This window comes from Gymnoscopelus braueri, assembly GCF_963280865.1.
Source record: "Gymnoscopelus braueri genome assembly, chromosome: 1".
Lineage (NCBI taxonomy): Eukaryota > Metazoa > Chordata > Actinopteri > Myctophiformes > Myctophidae > Gymnoscopelus > Gymnoscopelus braueri.
The window spans coordinates 37,126,062-37,146,574 of NC_137603.1; the positions used below are offsets into that span (position 1 = coordinate 37,126,062).

At 40.3% G+C, this 20,513-nt stretch overlaps 1 protein-coding gene across 1 annotated transcript; it reads right to left on the reverse strand.

Moving 5' to 3' along the window:
- Positions 1 to 7,597: 7,597 nt before the first annotated feature.
- Positions 7,598 to 19,107, reverse strand: ccne1 (cyclin E1). Its single transcript, XM_080449426.1, has 12 exons — positions 18,922 to 19,107; positions 18,364 to 18,414; positions 18,053 to 18,140; positions 17,399 to 17,467; positions 16,896 to 17,062; positions 15,061 to 15,196; positions 13,679 to 13,825; positions 12,887 to 12,982; positions 10,809 to 10,943; positions 10,326 to 10,437; positions 9,568 to 9,725; positions 7,598 to 9,006 (listed from the first exon to the last, which is right to left on the reverse strand). The coding sequence occupies exons 2-12, from the start codon at positions 18,375 to 18,377 to the stop codon at positions 8,833 to 8,835; spliced, it is 1,296 nt and encodes a 431-aa protein (XP_080305552.1). The 5' UTR covers positions 18,378 to 18,414; positions 18,922 to 19,107; the 3' UTR covers positions 7,598 to 8,832.
- Positions 19,108 to 20,513: the final 1,406 nt, after the last annotated feature.

The window sequence follows — 20,513 nt, forward strand, 5'->3', positions numbered from 1 at the left end:
AAAACATTAACATAACAATTTGTAGCTTAACATATACAGTAATAATTGTCAGTGTAATACATTTCCCAGTAAGCTAAATGTTGCCTACTATGAATGTAATGACTGACTATTTTTCCAGATAAATAATTAATTATTACAATAATTGTGTTATTCAATTTGCCAATAATGTAATAACTGATCGTGTAATAAAATAAAAATGAATGTCCCCCACTCACAGATTTGGAAACTTAACTAATGTGCCAATGAGATGGAGATGAAAAATGCTTAAATTGTCAATAGAAGAGAACGCAATAAAGGAGAAGAGGAGAGTAGCACTCGTGAGACATTTTTTTGGAAATGGCTCATGATTCTTGCCCCTGGACAAGCTCATTCTCACTTCAGTGAGGTCCAAGCTTATGTTAACCCATTCAATCCAAATACATATCCTTTTGGGGGTCCTTCACATGACCGTTTGAGAACCACTGATATTATATCAACATAAGTTTTTTCAAAAAACTGTTAGGATTTAGACGACATTTGTCGAATCGGACAAATTGCACACATTTTCATGATTTTTCAAATATAGCAATAGTAGATCTACAAGCTCATAGCCACGCTATACGAGCTTGTATATCTGCTATTTTTGAATAGCCAAATAAATCTAAAAATGACAGAGATGCTTTCCCGGATTGAATGGGTTAAACAATGGATGAAAGTGGAAGTCTGTTTACACTCAAAATCAGTGCAGTTCTAATTGGATTCTCTAAAACAATCTGCATACCACTATCTCATCTATAATTCCCATTGGCATGCAGACAATAATGATAAGCCATCTTCCATTTCGGGTAAACCATATCAGTTTTGGGTTTCTTAGTTTCTTTTTTTCTTTTCTTCTCGATATTAATGATAAGTAACAGAATGAGAGAAGAGGGGGGAAAAAGTGAAATTATGCAGGTGAGATAAAGAACACCCAAGGGGCAAGAGAAAATGAAATAAATAAAGGAGACAAACAAACATAAACTAGATAACAGAAACTAAATCACAGCTAAACTTAAATGACAATTTAATAACAGAATCATACAAGTAAACTGGAAATCATTCTAAATGCCTCTGAAAAAAAACTTAAATCAGAAGAGAGTTGTTGTGGAATGGTGTGTTTTTGCTCAAAGAGAGAATGGAGGGGGCAGAGAGTGTGTGTTGTGCTACAGCCAAATTTATACTTCACCTACAACCGTTTCAACAAGGAGCGTCATATGAGAATTATTATTTTTTTAAATGTCAACTTAAGTGTCAACAGAGCCACATCACGTCATCATATTGCCACTTCTGTTCAGTCGTTTTGGTTGTGCGACGCTGGTCGAAAGAGTCATGCATCAAAGCATAAATTAAGCATTTGTTGATAATAAACAATATGGGGGCAGAAAATGTTGTGCTGTGGTCCCATGTCTGCAGCTATCTTTCAAACCAATTGATTGAATCGATAATAAAACAATCGATTTTCAACAATACCAAAACTAGCTTGTAGATTGGTTATTTTCATGATTTAACACTGTTGTACAACAAAGTAAAAGACCAATTAATTTAGTCGATTACAAAATAAAAAAAAAAAAAACACACTTCTCATTATTTATTGATTAATCAAAAAAGTTATCAATAGAACTATCGATAGATAATCGACAGTTGCAGCCCTAATCAAATTAGAATTTCACCGAATATGGCGTAGATGACTACTCATGCCCTGCATACATCCCTGCCACCACTGCACACGACTTCACCCAGAGACTAATTCCCAGACATGTTTTGGCACATTCATGCACTCACATGTCACCGCTATACATGCACGGCCATTCACCCCGATGAAGGCTTCACAGCCGGAACGTTTGTGCGTGAATAAATGTCACAATGAGGAGGAGTGTGGCTATTCCTTTGATTAGCAAGGTCATTCTATTAACTTACACCCACTCTCTAACCCCCTGCCATACAGCATTATCTCTCACTATTGCATGCCTAAATGTTTTCTTTAACCTTTACCTGACTCCAACTGTAGACCATAATATTTAAAGCTTTTAATGTAACTTTTTAAATAACCATTCCAAAAGTTTCACAGGGACCAAACAGAATGCTAAGCAGGTAGTTTTTAGTCACACATCTCACACACACACACACACACACACACACACACACACACACACACACACACACACACACACACACACACACACACACACACACACACACACACACACACACACACACCTCGATAAATCCATCCCCTACTACATTGCTCCTTGGTTGCGTCCTTACAGAGGAAAGAAGGGCTCCTGAGAGAAAAGCTGTGATTTATCAAGTGGTTGTGTAGTTAATTAGAGAGGCCACCAGAGGGAGGCAGATACACATTTAAACAGCATGACAGGGAGAACAGCATGTATAGTACAGTCCCCAGGCATTTCAACAGGACATATTGCACAAAGTTGAAGAGTACTACAGGGGCGCTGTGAGTCCGTCAATAGCAACTGGCCCTTCAAAAGTTATACATTTTCAACTGGAAATAATGTGCGACCTGATGTGCATGCATCACCATGGCACGGATTGCATCTCCGTCACTGATGGTAAATTACTGATCATCGCCATCCTAAAGGAATGTGGAATAAACTCATTACAATGCAAAGTTTGTCAGTTGCACAATAAGTCACTGTATATTGAAAAGCTTCTCATGCAACTTCCCCCAAATTAACCACATGAACCCTGTGTCCCTATTCTGGGCATGTCATAAAAAGGTGAAAATAGCAGATATACAGGTACACACTCACAACGCATCACAACACAACACGTGAGCTTGTAGATCATGTGGCTCTTGTAGATCTTGAGTGTGTAGCGAGCTGAGCTAGATCAGTTATTTAAGAGATATGGTGTATTGAGAAAAAAAAGTAGGGAGACAATACTCAACGAGTATATAGAGTTTAAGTTGTTAAAATGTATATAAAGGTGGACGTCTGGATGGCACAAGGGTAAAGTTCCTTACCACCACCAGAGATGGGGAGTATTTCAATTAAATGTATTGAAAATACTTATTGAATTACTATTGAGTATCTTGTCATTTTTTTATTTATAATTGCAGAGTATTTGTCCCCGTCTAGGCTATGGGATAAGCATCCCGCCAGGCTATGGACCAGAACTAGCCAATCACAGAGACATGCACGCTGGCCGCTGAATAAGAATCCCACTCCCACTTTGTTTGTTTGAGGTCCTCAGACAAAGCTCTACTCGAAATCCCATTCTCCCATAAAAAAAAAAAAGGTGATCGGTGCTTTTAGAGCTTAAGTAAAAGTATCAATAGCTCTGACTCTCTGGAATGCCCTGCCCTTCAGGAGGGCATTCTAGAGACAGGCTTGCAGAGTCTATGCCCCCGTTCAAATCCCTCCTGAAAACCCACTTTTATAGAGTTGCTTTTATTCCCTAAATGCTTTTACCCATTGTGTCCTACTGTACTGCTGCATAATTTGCTTTTAATGTTTTCATATTTTTTATTTAATTTGTTGTGCTCTTCTACTGTATTTTATCTCTGTGAAGCACTTTGTAACTTTGTTTCGCAAGGTGCTATATAAATAAAGCTTTATTATTATTATTATTATTTATATGATGGCAACATGACACACTACTTTTCAATATGTTCACTGTCCAAAGATTTGTCTTCATATACTGTAGTCTGTCTTCTCTGGTTGCACAGTGACAATGATAATCAGAGCCCTTTATTAAATGCCCTTTTAATATATGTGTGCCCATCTCTGGTCACCTCGTGGAGACTGAGGTTTGACTCCTCCGTGGTGCCCCCAGCTTGACCGGGAGCTCCAACGAACACACGTATACTACTCAAGGCTGGGGAGGGTGATCTCTGTCGCTGCAATGGCAACTCAGGGTGTGGAACTGGGAGGGATAGAGTGTTCCTCCACACTGTCAGGTGAAAAGAAGCAGCTATAGGGACGTCATGTGTATCAAAGGAGACACATGTTTGTCTAAACCGTCACTAAAACCAACAAGGGGTTGGTGAAAATGAACAAGATAATAAAAACGTGGTAGGCTACAAAGTTAGCAGTATAAAAGAAAGTAAAACTATTTTTTAAGTATTAAGATATACAACAACAAAATATATACATGATGAATAATTATCTGATTTTGAAAACAGCACTACGCTGTGAAACTTCAGATTTGCCCAAGTTAGCATACATTATGATGAATGAAGTCGATGAAATATTGAAAAGTAAGTGAAGAGAAACTAAGTCAGCCGGTAACATCAAAGGGTCTGCTGATATACACTGAAGCAACTTGTTTACATGGACTTGTGATGATGCCCTCAGGGAGGTCTGGCCCGATTAGCACACGCCTCTCCAACCACAAACAGCACTGCTGCCAGTATAGCATCAGCACAAACCGACCCATGTAGTTAGAAAAACAAGTCTAGCTCTTCTGGTTTCAAAAGTTCAGTCTTATCGTTAACACAAGTCTCAGAGATTGTTTGCTGATCTAGTTTCTTTATGCCATTAGCACCCAATGAATAAGTGATAAAAGATCAATATTTTTGTTCCAGGAGCCTGGGGCACAATTCATCTCCCATATCTGTTGTGAGAACAAAAATCAACATGCTCTTACCTCTCTCTTCCCAAGGAAGTCAGCACTCGACAGGCAGCTGGTCATCAAACACCTCATTTACAGCCGGACAGGGTAGTATTAAAATGCCATCTGTACCTGGATAATGAAAGATCCACTCTTGCAATTACACTTGTTTTTTTCATGTGTTGTAATTGTCTGATTTCTCTCTGCATTGTTATCAGATTTATTCTTTGTGTCTATAGTTATACCATAGTCTTTTCACACAGTCTGAAAGTCTAAAAAAATAAATGGGTCCACATTTATTTCTGATAGTTTATTTCCTACTAGTGTTTGTAGCTGTTCACTTTTAACGCAGGTCTCTTAGAAAACAGGTGGGAATTAAGCCGGAAACAATCTAAGTAGGCTACATAGGTAGCAATCTGTCAACACCACTGCCCTAAACATGTAGTGTTGTTGTAAGAGTAGGAATAAACCATAGAGGTATTCACCTGTTTCCTAGGCTTTCCACTTCCTATGTAGCAATCTGTCAACACCACTGCCCTAAACATGTAGTGTTGTTGTAAGAGTAGGAATAAACCATAGAGGTATTCACCTGTTTCCTAGGCTTTCCACTTCCTATGTGTTTTCCACTTCCTGTCGATTTGATCCAATGAAATCCAATGAAACTGGTCAGATGACTAATGATATCCAATGAAATCCGACAGGAAGTGGAAAACACACAGCCTAGGAAACAGGTGAATAGGAATAAACACAGACGCACCCAGGAGGAAGTGGACTAAGAAAAGGGGAGGAGCCAAACCGAGTTCCTGTTTCTACACAAAAAAATGGAGATGGTGCCCCCAGAGGCAAAAACAAAGGGAAAATAAATATCTTTTCCTTATTTTCTAACGAATGGGTTCCCAGATTGGGCTGAGGCTAACAGACATGACATGGCAGGTGTAGCCAGTGGTGTAAAGTAATTAAGTACATTTACTCAAGTACTGTACTTTAAGTAAATTGTTGAGGAGTTACTGGAGTATTTCAAAATGTCAGTACTTGAGGACATTCTGCATAATGAGTACTTTCTACTTTTGGTAATTTAAGTACATTTTTATACCAATACTTTTGTACTTTTACTTAACGTAAAAGGAGTATTTCTACATTGCAGTATTGATACTTTTACTTAAGTAGAAATGTGAGTACTTTTTCCACCACTGGTAGCTTACCATGTAGCTTGTGCTTCCCTCTTTTGATACTGCGATGGGGCCGTCATCTCCAGACCATGACTGTTTGGCTGGCAGGATAATTGTGACACATGCAGCTGTAAATATTACAAACGCATGTAGTCAATTTAATATATTGTGGATGATTCTCCATGAAGGGTCGATAACTGCTGGGGCCCTTCTTCCCATGTTTGTCTCCTAACCACGTTTGCAACGTGCAGTAAATACAAATACATTTACTCAAGTACTGTACTTAAGTACAATTATGAAGTATGTTTTACTTTACTGGAGTATTTCCGCCTTTTAGTACTTTTACTTCTACTCCACTACAGCTCAGAGGAAAATATTGTACTTTTACTCCAGTACAATTATTTGAAAACTTTACTAGTTACTTTGTAGATTTTGATTATTATTACAAAACAATACATTAACCACTTCAGCCCTATATTTTGCCATTTGAAAATAGACGATCTACAAGCTCACAATGCGTCTCTGTGCGAGTTGCGACGCATTGTTGTGAGCGAGTTCTATTTTCAACTTGTGAAATGGGACATTCTGCATGAGTAGGCTACTTTCTACTTTTGGTACTTAAAAGTACCTTTTGATACCAATACTTTTGTACTTTTACTTTACTCAGGTAGAATTTGTAATACCAGACTTGCACTATCTTGCCGTATGGATACTTTTACTTAAGTAAAAAATGCGAGTAATTGTTTGAGCACCTCCGGTTGGTTGTGTCAGTGACGAACCCTAAGCCCTGGCCTGATATGTCTTGGCGTAGGAGCTGAATACAATTATTGGCGTAGGAGAATACAATTAAAAGTTACAATTCTAGGGGCACAGAGCTAAAAGGGTCCGTAAAGATGGCATCTATAGATCTGATTTCTTGAATAATTACTGCGGGCCCGCTAATTGTGCAGCCCAGATTTCCAAGCAGCTCCCGAGTTGGAGTAGAATTAAAATATGTTCCATCCACTTCTGTTGCAGCATTTTCCAATCAACGCCGAATGAGTTTCTCATTTATTTGATCATGATTATTTTATCAGACGTCAACATTATCACAAGGGCAAACGTGACAGCGTCACACTGACATCTAGTGGAATAAGGCCTGTGTGCAGATCCTTAGTGTAAGTAGAGGGCAGCACATGGCATGCCCAGCCATTACAGTGCTGTGCCACAGCTCCATTTTGAGTCGACTCAAAATTAAGATGCAGAGATTAAAAGGTTACATTACTATTCTGATAGTAATCATTGCTACAGAGTTTGTTCAGTAACAGGAGTCTCCCTGTCTCTCCAGCTCTTTGATAAAAAGAACTATTCAGGTAGCTGACAAACTTTCAGCTTATCAGGAGAGTATAGGCTACCCATTTATCAGCTTCATTTTTTGTGTTCCAGTTACAATTTTGTCTGTTCATTTCTGTGTCATCACTTCCAATTGCACTCGTTTAATCTGTATCCTGAGTTCTCCATCCTGATGATAAAATTGGTATCCTGACCTGAAAATGTATTTTCTGTTTAATAAAGAGCTGGAAAGACAGACTTCAGATACTGAACACTCAGTAACAGAACACTCAATGAGTAATCTGAATATAGAGCTATTTGACACTTATTTTAACCAAATAAGTGTCACTTATTTTAACCAAATAAGTGTCACTTATTTTAACCAAATAAGTGTCAAAGGGTAGGTGTAGCTTACCCTACTTTTGCATTGTATGGACAAAACTATTTGTATATTTAACTAATGTAAAGAATAAAAATAAATACGGGAAAATGAATTCACTAAACACACAATAGATTTGATTAAAAACATGAAACTGCCTTGAGGCACAGTCTTTATTCAAAAATATATGAAGTAGCAGCATTTCACTTAAAAACTCAAATCATACATTTCGGTGGTGGAATGAAATGGAGGTGATAAAATAAAAACACAAGTTAAATACAATCAATATTATAGCTTCGTAAGCTTGTTCACTTGTCCATTTACTGTAGGTAGCCAAGCTACTGGTCCCGAAGTAAAACATGGCCATGTTTTGTCCCAGAAAAATGTCAAGATTAGAACCAAATACAACACATACACACACACACACACAACACATACACACACACACACACACACATTTCAACCTTCGTAATGCAAAGCCCACCTTTTATAGCAGCATAGAGCCACGGATGACCCTAGTAATAGGTTTTTTTGGGGGGGTGGGGCAACTGCAACCACCATTAATTAAAAAATAAAATCTGAGTGATACAAAACACACATGGTAAAAGCACTCAACCAACAGAAGAGACTTGCCAATATAAATGTCCAATCAATTAGTTTTGCCTCTGCATATAAAATATGATCGAGGCATCAGCCACAAGTACGCAAGTTGTGGTTGGCAATTCATGAGACTGCATGGATACAATGCAACACTGCACTGAAGTTCTCGTACTGGGTGATATCACCACAAAAAGGCCTCCTCTCAAGGACCTTACACACCTGGAGCCTTAACAAATAAACAATCCGAAAATGCGGAAGAGAAAATTTCACATCAAACCTTTAATTTAGTGATGCCCAATTCATAGAGGTTGATGCTCTTAATTGCAGTGACACATCGCCCTTGTTTCTTTATCGCCACCTAATATTCGCATTCTGTGTGGATGTACTCGGGACCCAAACAGCAGTTTAAATGAATGAGAATTAATCGCACAAAATAAACGCTCATGGTCTGTAAGGTCCTTCACTGGTTTGGTTCGATCAGCAGGCTAAACATAGATCAAACGTAACAGAGTGGCATTCGAGACGTTTGCACGTCCTTAGTCTGTACTGGTTTCCCCCATTTTGCCAAATTCTATGCAAATGCATACACCCGTTACGCACAGATTTAAAAAGCACCTGGACTGGCGGAAGCAGGAAATGCCTCTTAAGAGTCCAGTCCATCACACAGGTTCCATTAGTCCTTTCCATTCCAACTCTGTGTGAAGATCTGTACAGGTACTGCACATAGATAGATCCCAAAAAACTTCTGATGTTCTTGTGTCAGTTTCAGCATCTCACTCCTCTCTATGGGAGAGGTTGTGGTTCTGGGGAGGGAGTGCCGATCCTTGTTCTGATGGGGACCGTAATGTTGACAACTTCTTGGCGCGTCTCTTCAGACTTTTCAATGCTAAGTGGTGGGGTCAAGACTCCAGAGGGTAGGTGTTGTAGCTCAGTTTCCTGGTAGGTGTCCACTTTATCCTACACACACACACACACACACACACACACACACACACACACACACACACACAGAAGAAGAAGCAATGACATTAACATCATAAATGTAACTGAACCCTTGTCATTAACATCATAAATGTAACTGAACCCTAGTCTTGGGCCAAGCGACACATCCAATGTCAGCCCTGCCCAGCAGTAATGAGTTGACGCATCATCTAAAAAAGCCGAATACCATTAAGATTCAGAAATCACCCTGTAACGCTGCACAAAATAATCACAATTATAGTCTTTGGTCATACCAAAGACTATAAAAATGAGACCCAATGCCTCCCTGCTTAGCACTCAGCATCAAGGGTAGGACTGTGGGTAAGTCCCTGCGACATACTAGCGTCATGTCCAGGGGGTGTACTTGTACATCATGGTTGGGGGATGTACTTGTATATAAAGCCGCCTCACGCGATAGGCTCCTGCCCCATGACTCGGCAAGGCTTACAGAGTCAGTTGTGAGGTTTACTCATGTAAACTATGATAATTGCCCAATTGTTTGTGGATTATGTCTGTCACTTAAGTGCCAAGTCTTACCAGCCATGTCAGGTAGTCCGAGTGGGTCTGGATGTTGTGCATGTCGTCTGCAGGTATTCCAGGGAATGTTTTCATAGGTGACGCGCCACCTTCCCTCAAGGCCAAGGCAAAAGGCACCATCCACCTGACACACTCCTCCACATCCATCCGCTTCAGAGCTGCACAGGCACAAAGAGAGAGAGTGAGTCAGACACGGATGGACAGAAATGTGACACGTAATTTATACATTGTACAACAGTGTCGCTCATCATAAATAACATATTTTCAAGCCAACATCGCAATGCATAGTCACAATGCATAACTTGAAAATATGTTATTTGCGTGTGACTAAGTATAAATTATATAGTAAAATAAGCAGAAAATAAAATCGACAAACATTGAGATATAATGAAAAACCTATAGGATAAGTTATTCATGGTAAAGATATGAGCAAACCAAAGTTGACATTTATTCATGCACAACCTTTTGGCTAAGCTATGAAGCCTGTAATCAGGGCGTCATGAATGCTTTGTGACCACGAGGAGTGTGTGACTATTTCTTTGTCTAAAGATAGGAGTCGTTGGGGCGAACCGATAGCCAAGTGGTTATGGTGCATACCATATGGGCGCAAAATGCTCTGCATGTCTAGTCTTTCTCCACTATCATTTTCAAATAGAGGCTTTAAAAAAAAAAGTTGTCACAAAGATGATAAATCCTAAAAACGATTTAAGTGCAACAAGCCTATTTTGGAAGATTGGACGGACAGCCAGTTCCTTTACCTGAGACTGTCTCCACAAGCTCCAAGGAAGAGAAATGAAACAGAGCTGAGGCGGCGAGAACTCCGCTGGAGAACTTCAGGGATCGCGTGTCCAGCATACACAGATCCAACAGCTTGGAAGATAATATAGACACAGTTGAAAATGTATTCCTATGAAACCAACCAATAACAATAAACCCATCTAAAAAGGGCAGCGTCTCACATTTCCTGAGAACACTATGGTTACTGTTGATCCGATCATATTCAGAGGGAAATAGATACATTTATGACTAAACAAGGGTTTCTATTTACCTACATACTGCTTTTCCTGATGATAGCAGTGTGTGTGTGTGTGGGGGGGAACCCCGTTCCCAGGCACATAAGCTTGTATAGTGTGCATGTGTTTGTACTGGTGAATATATCACATAAATAATAGTGAAGTGTATGTATACAAGAATGTAACCATAGTAGGACTTTTACATTTTCGATATCCATGTGTGCATACCTCAGAGATCTGTGTGAAGGTGTCCTGGGGGTATCGGCGGATGAGCAGCTCCTCCTCCTCTTTCAGATAGGCCACCTGGATGTAAACATTGAGCCAAGAGATGGGAGTTTGAGGGCTTAAACTCCACCCCAGCACCTACATCACAAAGAAAGGAGCACAGAGATATAGACATGATTAGAAGGTGAAACAAAAGAAAACTAGAAAAGGTGCTCCTCGGAGCACAGGTCTCCGCCAGGTCAGGTACGTTATTGTGGCCTCCTGGTGGCGCTATAATAGGCCAATGTGAAAAGGGTGCCATTTATTCTTAAGTCTTTCACAGCAATCAGACACTGCATTCATGATTTGAGGCATTTTTTTCCAAAAATGTGTTTTGCTAAATTAGACCTGCTGGTGGCGCTTTAACAGGCCAATGTGTAAAGGGTGGCATTTCTTCCTCAGCCTAGTGGGAATGTGCGTGTGAAAATTCACGGAAATCGCAAGCTGCGTGCATAGTTTGAGGCTTTTTGTTCAAAACGGACCAATCCTGCAAACTTTGGAAGCCAACCATAGGCAATGAGGATGGAATATGGGAAATCGGACAGATTTGAGTTGATCACATGACTATAGAGATACTGTGTACCGATTTGCATGACGTTTGGATAAAATCTGTAGGAGTAATGTAAAAAAAAAAGGGTTTGCACAAAACAGCCTCCTGGTGGCGCTATAACAGGCCCATGTGAAAAAATTGGGGCAGAGGTTCTGAATTGGCATCCAGGGAGTGTGTGTGCAGTGTGCACAGTTTCGGAGTGACCGGGCCAACGGTGCCAGAGATTAGCTGCTAACACACAGACAGGACACACGGACGGACGGACAGACAGGGGCGAAAACTTACTCTCTCGCCATGCCTTTCGGCCTGGCGGAGACAATAACTACTGCATGATCAACATACACGATCTCCTAGGGTAGGTACCCTCACAAAAACCTGCAGTAATCCTGGTCACTATACTGCCTCCCCCTGGCCAGCCGGGGCGCCTGATGGAGGGGAAGGGAACTGGTTGGAATAACGTGTTCCTTCCACGCGCTACGTCCAACCAGGGAAACTCTCCCCTGTCAGGTGACAAGAAGGTCAGTTGGCTCTCATGCATTGAAGGAGGCATGAGCTCGGCCCTGGCCTCCCTAGGTTGGCAGAGGGAAGGTAGTGCCCAGGATTACATAGACAATTGGCACTGGGTGTAAAAAAATAGGGTTACAAAATCGTGGGATAATTTTTTTTTTTTTAAACATACACGATCAAAGAACAACAGATACAAAGAACTGGCAATCCGCCCTCACTCATGGATGCAGCATTAAAGTCATGGGCCATGAAGGGGTTGAGGCGGGTGAAGGATCTGTTTAAAAAAGGGTCGCTTATATCCTTTGAGCAGTTGGTAGGCGAATATGACATTCCTCGTTCACTTTTTTAGGTATTTACAGGTGCAGGGTTTTGTTAAGAAATATTTTGCTTCTTCTCTACTTCAACCGGACGGATGGCTTTATGAGTGGCTGGAGGGAGACCCGAATCAGAGGGGGATGGTGAGCTTAATATATATATATATATATATATATAGCGATATTCAAGAGATTGCATCCCCATCACTGGACCGCATTAGGGAGTCCTGGTGTAATGATATGGGACTTGAAATCCCCGATATTTCTTGGCAGCTGGCAATTAAAAGAATACATAAATCATGTCCAGAAATTCTACAGGGTTTGGCAGCCATTTTTGGATTATTTTGATCAAAATTTCCCGGCTGGGGACACTTAGGTATAGGACGGTGAATTCATAATTTGACAACTTTTGTATGACAAGTGACAATCTGCATGAGAACGACATGTTTTTATTTTAAATTTTATTTTTAAATTTTTGTATTACTGTCTATTTACTTAAGGTATTGTTAATGTATGATTATGTTTTGTCCTGTGATGTATGTATGTATGTATTGTTGGTGTTGAAAAATCAATAAAAATGTTTTAATAATAATAACAAAGAACTGGCAATAATTGAAAACAAAGGATCAAACATTATCGAAGCATATCGATTTTTTTAGAGTGTCCCATACCTTCATAATGATGAGTTCCATGCAGAGAATCTCATCCTCAGTGCAGGCTTCATCAGTGACGTAAGCAAACTGATGCAACTTCGGAGGGTACATCTCCTGAATAGGGAGGGAGACTCAGTCATCAGTAAAACACAGTGGCTGACATTCCCTAAAACAGTGTCTTAAGCATGGTCCCTGTTCAATCTTTAGCTACCAATAGCTCAGTTGTTAGGCAAGTAGCTAATTAACAAATTCATGCCTTCAGTGGAGTGCCGTTCGTGGAGGGCAGCTGTTGCCTACTGTAGCAAGTTAAGTATTATTCAGCCAGGGAAGCAACAAATTATAAACTTACACCGGGCTCTTTAAGTTTTTATTTCATAACATCGTGCACAAAGCAGTGTAAGCTGTGATTGGTCTACATTGTGGTGTGCGATGGCGTGGTGGAAAGCCAAAATACAGACTCATCTTTCTCTCGAAAATACATGTTAAATTTCAAAAAAAAAGTATGCAACCTTTTTGAAAATAAACCCATTTCATAAATACCGAATCCACTTAACGAGCCTGTCTTTCCAATTATTTGTTCATGCCCTATACTTTATACCTAACTGCGGATCACGTTTTAGTTAGTAATATGATAGATTTGATAGGGACAAATATAATTGCACATTGACAGACTGAAAACACCATTATCAGATGTGCTGTATTATAGTGCCTGTAAATTATGCACATTTCAAAACACCCAACCTAAAATATTTCAGAAGCCAAATGTCATTTCATTTTCTGAGGAAGATTCCATGCGTCACTAGTCACTACCTCCACTTTGGCAGCGACGAAGAGGCAGGCAATTCCTATCAGCTGCAGCATTGATTTAAAGACGTTGCTCTGTGTTGCCATGTAGCGATCAAAATAATCTTGGGCCAGGTGGTACGTCTCGCGGTGTAGTTTGTATGCCTCACACACCTAAAGAAAAAAAGAAAACGGCATTAATACAGTCCACTGTTGGGCACCAAATGGAGAGACAAAACAACATAAGGTGGTCTCAGTAGAGCCATATGGATAAAAACATTAAAATCACAACAGGATGATTAATATGAAGGAATGCAAAATGTGTTATTCTGTGAACAGACATAATTTTGACCAACAGCAGTCACAGCTCTCATTCAACTTCTGAAGTGAAGGTAAGTGCCGTTTGAGTTACTATAAAGTCCTACTGTGTAATGTTTTCAATTAAACAAGTTTGGCCTTATATATTGAAATATGCTCAGTTTTGGCTATTTTCTGACTTTTTGCCTAGCTGTTTAGTCAGTTATAAAAAACATTGTTTAAAAGTCAGTGAAATTAGTTACTGCGCACATCTCTAATGTGCAATCAACGATCAACAATGTTGTACGTGCCATCACAAAATCTGGGAGGCACACAAATGTCCGAGTTGGTGACAAAATGTACATTGCACGGACCCTAGCGGCTACTTTGAAAGTAAGATTTGGCCTTCAGGTGATCTTCATCACCTGACTGTCATTCCTCCAACAATCGAAGCTAATTTGTAATCCCCAAAAAGGCTGAGTGTAGCATCATCTAAGTATTGTTCCAATTTCCATGTGTTTACAGTAGAGTAGATACTTTAAACTCCAGTGTTTAAATGGACCATTAAGGAGCAACCAGAAGATATAAATTCAGTTACTCTTTCATACCACCTGATGTTTTTCGGATGCAATTCACTTCTGATAAAAGTCCCAGACCACTTTCTGCACAACTCGACCTTTTATGGCCATTCTTTAGAGCCACGTTTGCTTTATGGTGTGGAGAAGCCGCCAAAAGCCGACATCATAGGCTACAGTGGATACGCTCTTTACTGACTTTCATCAGGGCAAATCTGATTTGTTGATCATGGCTTGCATTAAGTGCTCGCTAATCTGACAGACATTGCATCTCATTATTCATCTGCAGTACATCCAGTAGATTACCAGCATTTCACAGGCGGGGTACTTATAAAATTGTATAACTTTTCAGAAACCATGTTCTTCGTGCATCCCATGAGGTTACTAGGAACGTCTGCCATATTAAGTGAACCACAGTCTTAAAAGGAAAAATGGTGACTGACCTAGCACCTTTCAGTAGAGTTTGAATTGACACGTTCTCAAGGAAGTGCGTGCCATAAATTCACTTAAACAATGCAGAGTAGAAATGCAACAGACCTCCATGAGCCAGTCCAGGAGAATGGACCTCATCTTGGGTTGGAGATGAGGATGCTTCTCCATGAGGTGAACGTCCTTGGTATAACTCTTGTCCTTCTCCAACATATTGTGCCATACCACATCCTTACTTGCCCAGCTGGAACAAAGGGAATTATTGAGACACACGTGAAACAATGGTTACAGCTTAGGTTGTCACATGATTTGTTTTCAGAAAGTGTGATGAGGAAAGATTAGAGCCTACACTGAAATATATAGTATATTGTCTTCATTGTGCAAGTACATCTATAAATCAAGATCCCAGGAGTTTGTTTGATCTGATCCTACATATAAATGAGGAAACCTGTCCGTCAGTCAAGCGGACTGGTCGAGTCTGTTCCACATGCCTCTTCTCAGTGGGCTGAGCAATTGATCTCAACTTGCACACTGGCATTGACATGTGCACAAAATATCAATGCCCGTTTTTCAGTTTCCCAAAATCTAAGCTGTTTATTAGCGTTTGTGTAAACACCGGAGATTGGGAGTTCGGCCTATGGGATTTGTCCTCATGGTTACAGCCCCGCAAGCTATGGGAGCTCTAGCGCTTGCTTACACTCACTAACACTAACTTGGCTTACACACACTACATACTTATGAAGGACTTTCATTTAGGCCTCGTGTCCACACTGCGTTTTATGAGTGGCAGTACGCTTTGGAGATCATCTCCATAGCACGCACATCAACACCTGCACTGTTCAAATCCACATTGTGTGAGCTCTTGGTGCTAATAGTGTTAGCATGTAGATTGTTTACTCATTGATGCAACGGAGCAGAACATCGCTGAGCACTGCTGCTTCTCTGACATTCCAGCGCTATGTGCGATCTGACCGCGGGTTAGAAAGTACATTATTTTAAGTTGAGGAACGAGGCAAGCCAGCTGCGGCGAAAAACTTCTCTCTCTCTGTGAATGACATTAAGGAAGGTGGAGCTGCACACAGCTGCTGTGTGTGTGTGTGTGTGTGTGTGTGGTAACTGTCGGAGCTAGACAGAGAACGAGTCATAGGAACACACTAGGGGTGTGCCGATACACTAATTTCACCAAACGATACGATACGATATTTGGCTCACAACTTCGATACGATTTCGATACGATACGCACTTTTTTTATTACGAAAAATATATGGGGGAGAAAAAAAGCAAATGCAAACAAATAATTCTGTTTTTGCATTATTCAGATATGCGAACTTGTAGCTTTTCAGCTACAATAGCCGTTTTGAATCCAAATAGGGCAATAGTATGACACCTGACCCGAAAAAACAACATATTGTCACCCTTTTTACCTCGGGGATGTTTGCATGCCTGATTATTATTATTGTAAAAAAAAAAAAAGTTTTTTTTTTTTTTTTTTTAAACGATTTTTTTTTTTTTCAAAACGATACATATCGTCACGAAAACGTATCGCGATATATCGCGGGACGATATATCGGCACACCCCTAGAACACACGCCTGTTATATTTCGGCAAATGCATTTTTAGACTGGACAGATTCATGTGCGACCTATTGAGAAATGTATATGGCGACAGAAAGATACCTGAACAATCTGCACATTAGTGATAGGCTAATATGCAATATGGCAAATTGATTGACATACACCCTCATACATCATGTTATATTTACATTGCAATGAGTAGCTGATCATAAATGTGTCTACAGAAGTAATCTAGTACTAATAAGAGAAACGCATTCAAACTGGACTCGCATCTATTGAGATAAATCTATCTGCACACAGAAGACAGAATGTTTGAGTATACCAATTGATTTCATTCAAAACTCTCACCAGGCAGGCAACAGTACTCACCACAGTGTAGGGAGTGGGGATGAACGGACAGGGGTGACAAATATGTTGCTGAAGGTGTATTGGGGGAAGCCAGCACTTCTCAGGGTAACCGGTTGGTCCTCTTCGTGCTCCGGTGTGGGGATCCACCTGTGTGGACTTGTGCAACTAGCGTCAGGACTCCAATCCAGCTGCATAGATAAGAAGAGTAGAGAAGAGGGAAGGCAGGAGAAATGAAAAACGAGGAAGGAGGGTGAGAATAAGAAAGAAAACAGTGAGCTGGCAAATAGTGCGCCCCCCCTCCACACACACACACACACACACACGTTCTTAGTCCCAGTGGCAGAAAGTAATGCAGCCGAGGACTGAGCATCCAAGGTTTATTTACTTGTATTATACTGAAGAACACGCAGAGTCACCATTTGATCCGACATGGACCACTTGTGCTGTGCACATAGCCAGTGAATATGTTTTATGATGAATGGAGATGCATTGATAGAAGGTGAAAAGTGGTGAGAGATAGCTACCTCAGCATTACGCTGACATTTCTTCTTTATCATCATCTCTTCCACCTCCTCATCGGGATCTTGCAAATACTGCGTAATGGACAAAGATTTTAGGTGTGATTCAGTTTGCAGGCTAGTTCAGATATACAGCAGAGGCCTCTACTCTGAATCAAAAAGGACTGAATGACAACAATTTATCTCAAATTAATTGGTGGGCATGTTTCGTCATTGCGCCAAAACATGTCCACGAATGAATATATAAGATATGATTTTGTTGTCTCCTATTCAGTCCTTCCGGCACATCACTATGAGAAAAACAGAGAAGATAATTGTAGTGAGATGACAGTCAAAGGCCAGGTGAGATATCAGATATATTACCACTTGTCCTGTTCTTTAAAAAAAAAAAATCAAGACATGGTTTATTAGAGTCCCCTCCATGTGAGCTGGGTAACATACTAGGAAAGGTAATTGTGTCCTTCATTTGTTGACAGATAAAGCAATCAGAACTATTAAAATTGAGTCGTTCCATTAAGACAGTGACATGATCGTTCCTACAGTTGAGTCATTAAGCCTCAACCAATATTCTAAACCAGTTCAGCTTCTTGGAGCCCAATCCAATAATAATAGTAATTAGCCTTCAGGTAGCTAGTTGGCTAACTTTGCAGTAATACTTACAACAGCAACATCTGCCTTCCTCTTCCTCGAACGGGTTCCATGTTCCCTGGGTAGTTGTGGGGCTACAGACTGCGACTCTGCATTTTGCCTACAATAACAAAAGTAGAGGAGTTAAAAGTGTAAAATGTATTGCGTTCTAAATCAGCAGTTTTAACAACATCTAGCTCAGCTGGTTATATGAAAAAAAACACAATGCTGTGTGCTTGTAGAGCCGAGCTAATTAGCAGGATGGCTAGTAGCTTCATCAGCTCAACTTCTCTCAAGTTGATTGATATCCTTGACAGATCGGTCATAATACCGGACAAACTCACCTTTTACCAAGCATTATACTCAAACGCGTGTCCTCCACACTCCGAGCAAACCTAAGGGCAAGAGACGTGTTTTTATTCATTTTATTTCCAGTTTCAACACCACATCACCCACTCCACTCCCAACCCCCACTCGAGCTCTGCTGACAAAGCCCAGCTCAGAGAGAGAGGCGCGGGGAAATGGCAACGGTACGCGACGTTACAAGATCAATAATACCCACTAAATACACCAAAGTTCGTCGTTTAGAACACACGACATGTAACGTGCGACTCTTTAGCATGCTGTCCGCGCGGTAGTTTGACAATTTCTTATTGAGAAGTTACTTATTTTTCACAAACTTTGGACAGATGGTTAGATAATGGCCGAGCCGTGCACAGCTGGCCTGGGACGGCTTGATTGTCCATTCAACATAAAACGAATGATCCATGTACCACAGTAGACTTCTATACCTTTTAAGAAAGTTGTGCACGCTTGCAATAGCTTAGGTAGAGTTAGCTTAGCCCGAAAATGTGGGTAAAAAAACCTAAAAGTAATCACGTTGTTGTTGTAGCATTAATCACCTCAAGATTCCAGTCCTTGAAGTTCACTCCCAACAACACCGATCAAATAAATAAGCACTACTACGATGCAACTAGTTTGATGTTCTGGTTAGGTTGATCGTGGCTTTCTCTTCTCTTGCAGACAGTCTTAGGGTGTGTATGAACCCGGCAGATTGTTACTTCTTTCTGAGCTGCTGGCGCGACTATTTTTGCGCCTTCTCTGGGAACAGATGACTTGATGCATCACACACGTCAGAGAGGAGGTGATTTAACTTGGCGCTAAACTAAACCACCGGCTGTTCGGCAGCACGTCTTTATACAGCTTTATGTCCTAGACGTCACTCTTCACATCGTGGTCTTTGTTAGGCCTGTTTCACATTGACAACAGCGAACATTAAAAGATCTGGGATGCAGCTTTGAAGTTAGTGTAAGCAGGTATAAAGTATTATTTACACTTTTTGCCGGCAAATTGGAGGCGTGGCTGGTGACGTGACGGGGAGAGGCGCGGCCAGAAACTAGAACGAATATTACTACGGATTCGTCGGTGATGTCACCGTCCGTGCGGAAGTGCATTTGACTGATGGGACTCTTGAAACAGCAAAAAACACAGCATTGTCACTTTCAGTGGTGGAAAAAGTACTCAAATTTTTTACTTAAATAAAAGTATCAATACTGCAATACTCTGTTACAAGTTAAAGTCCTGAATTAAAAATGTACTTCAGTAAAAGTACAAAAGTATAAGTATAACAATGTACTTAGTTAAAGTACCAAAAGTAGAAAGTACTCATGCAGATGCAGGATGTCACCATTTCGCAAGTTTTCCAATGTATACAAATCTTTGGAAAATAGTAGATCTACAAGCACACAATTTGTCGCATCACGATGCATTGTGAGCTTGTAGCTCAGCTATTTTCAAATGGCCTATGTATATATGGCTGAAGAGGTTAATGTATGTTTTGTAATAAAAATCAAACTCTACAAAGTAACTAGTAGCTAACGTTTTCAAATAATTGTAGTGGAGTAAAAGTATAATATTTGTCTCTGAGATGTAGTCGAGTAGAAGTAAAAGTTCTGAACATTGGAAATAAAGTAAAAAATACATTTTCAAAACATTTTCTTTCAAGTACAGTACTTGTACGAGTAAATCTACGTAGTTACATTACAACACTGTGTATGCATATTGTGTACATGTTTTCAACTAGTTCACTGATCACTTAAAATAAACTGTACACGTTTTTCACGAACAGCGCAGCAGTAAACAACCCATACACACTTCCGTTTATTCATGACGTCACAGCCTTGTCCTTGGTGTCATTATTCTAGGCTGGAAACAGGAAGTGTGCCGGTACCGCGTGGCTAGGCTGACAGATGTAAACAAAGCCTCATAGCTCTCTCACAAACCCCAAACAAGCACAGCATGGCGAGATTCAGAACAGAAATGTATATTTATCGACACTACAAGGCGCAGCAATACTTGACCCTCGATGTCATTCGAGGCGCATCATGTATTGTTTTTATATTTTAAACAACATACTGTATCCAAACGAACGCGGACTTTAGCCAGGCTAGCTCTGGTCCATAGCGTTAGAAGAAGTTAGTTCTCCTTAACGCTA

Excerpts from the sequence above, each read along its gene's own strand:
- ccne1 (XM_080449426.1), bottom strand. Across the intron at positions 17,468-18,052 it reads GGAAGGCAGATGTTGCTGTT|TATTTGCAAGATCCCGATGA; the intron begins GTAAGTATTACT and ends TCCATTACGCAG. Across the intron at positions 15,197-16,895 it reads TCCCCACTCCCTACACTGTG|CTGGGCAAGTAAGGATGTGG; the intron begins GTGAGTACTGTT and ends CCTTTGTTCCAG.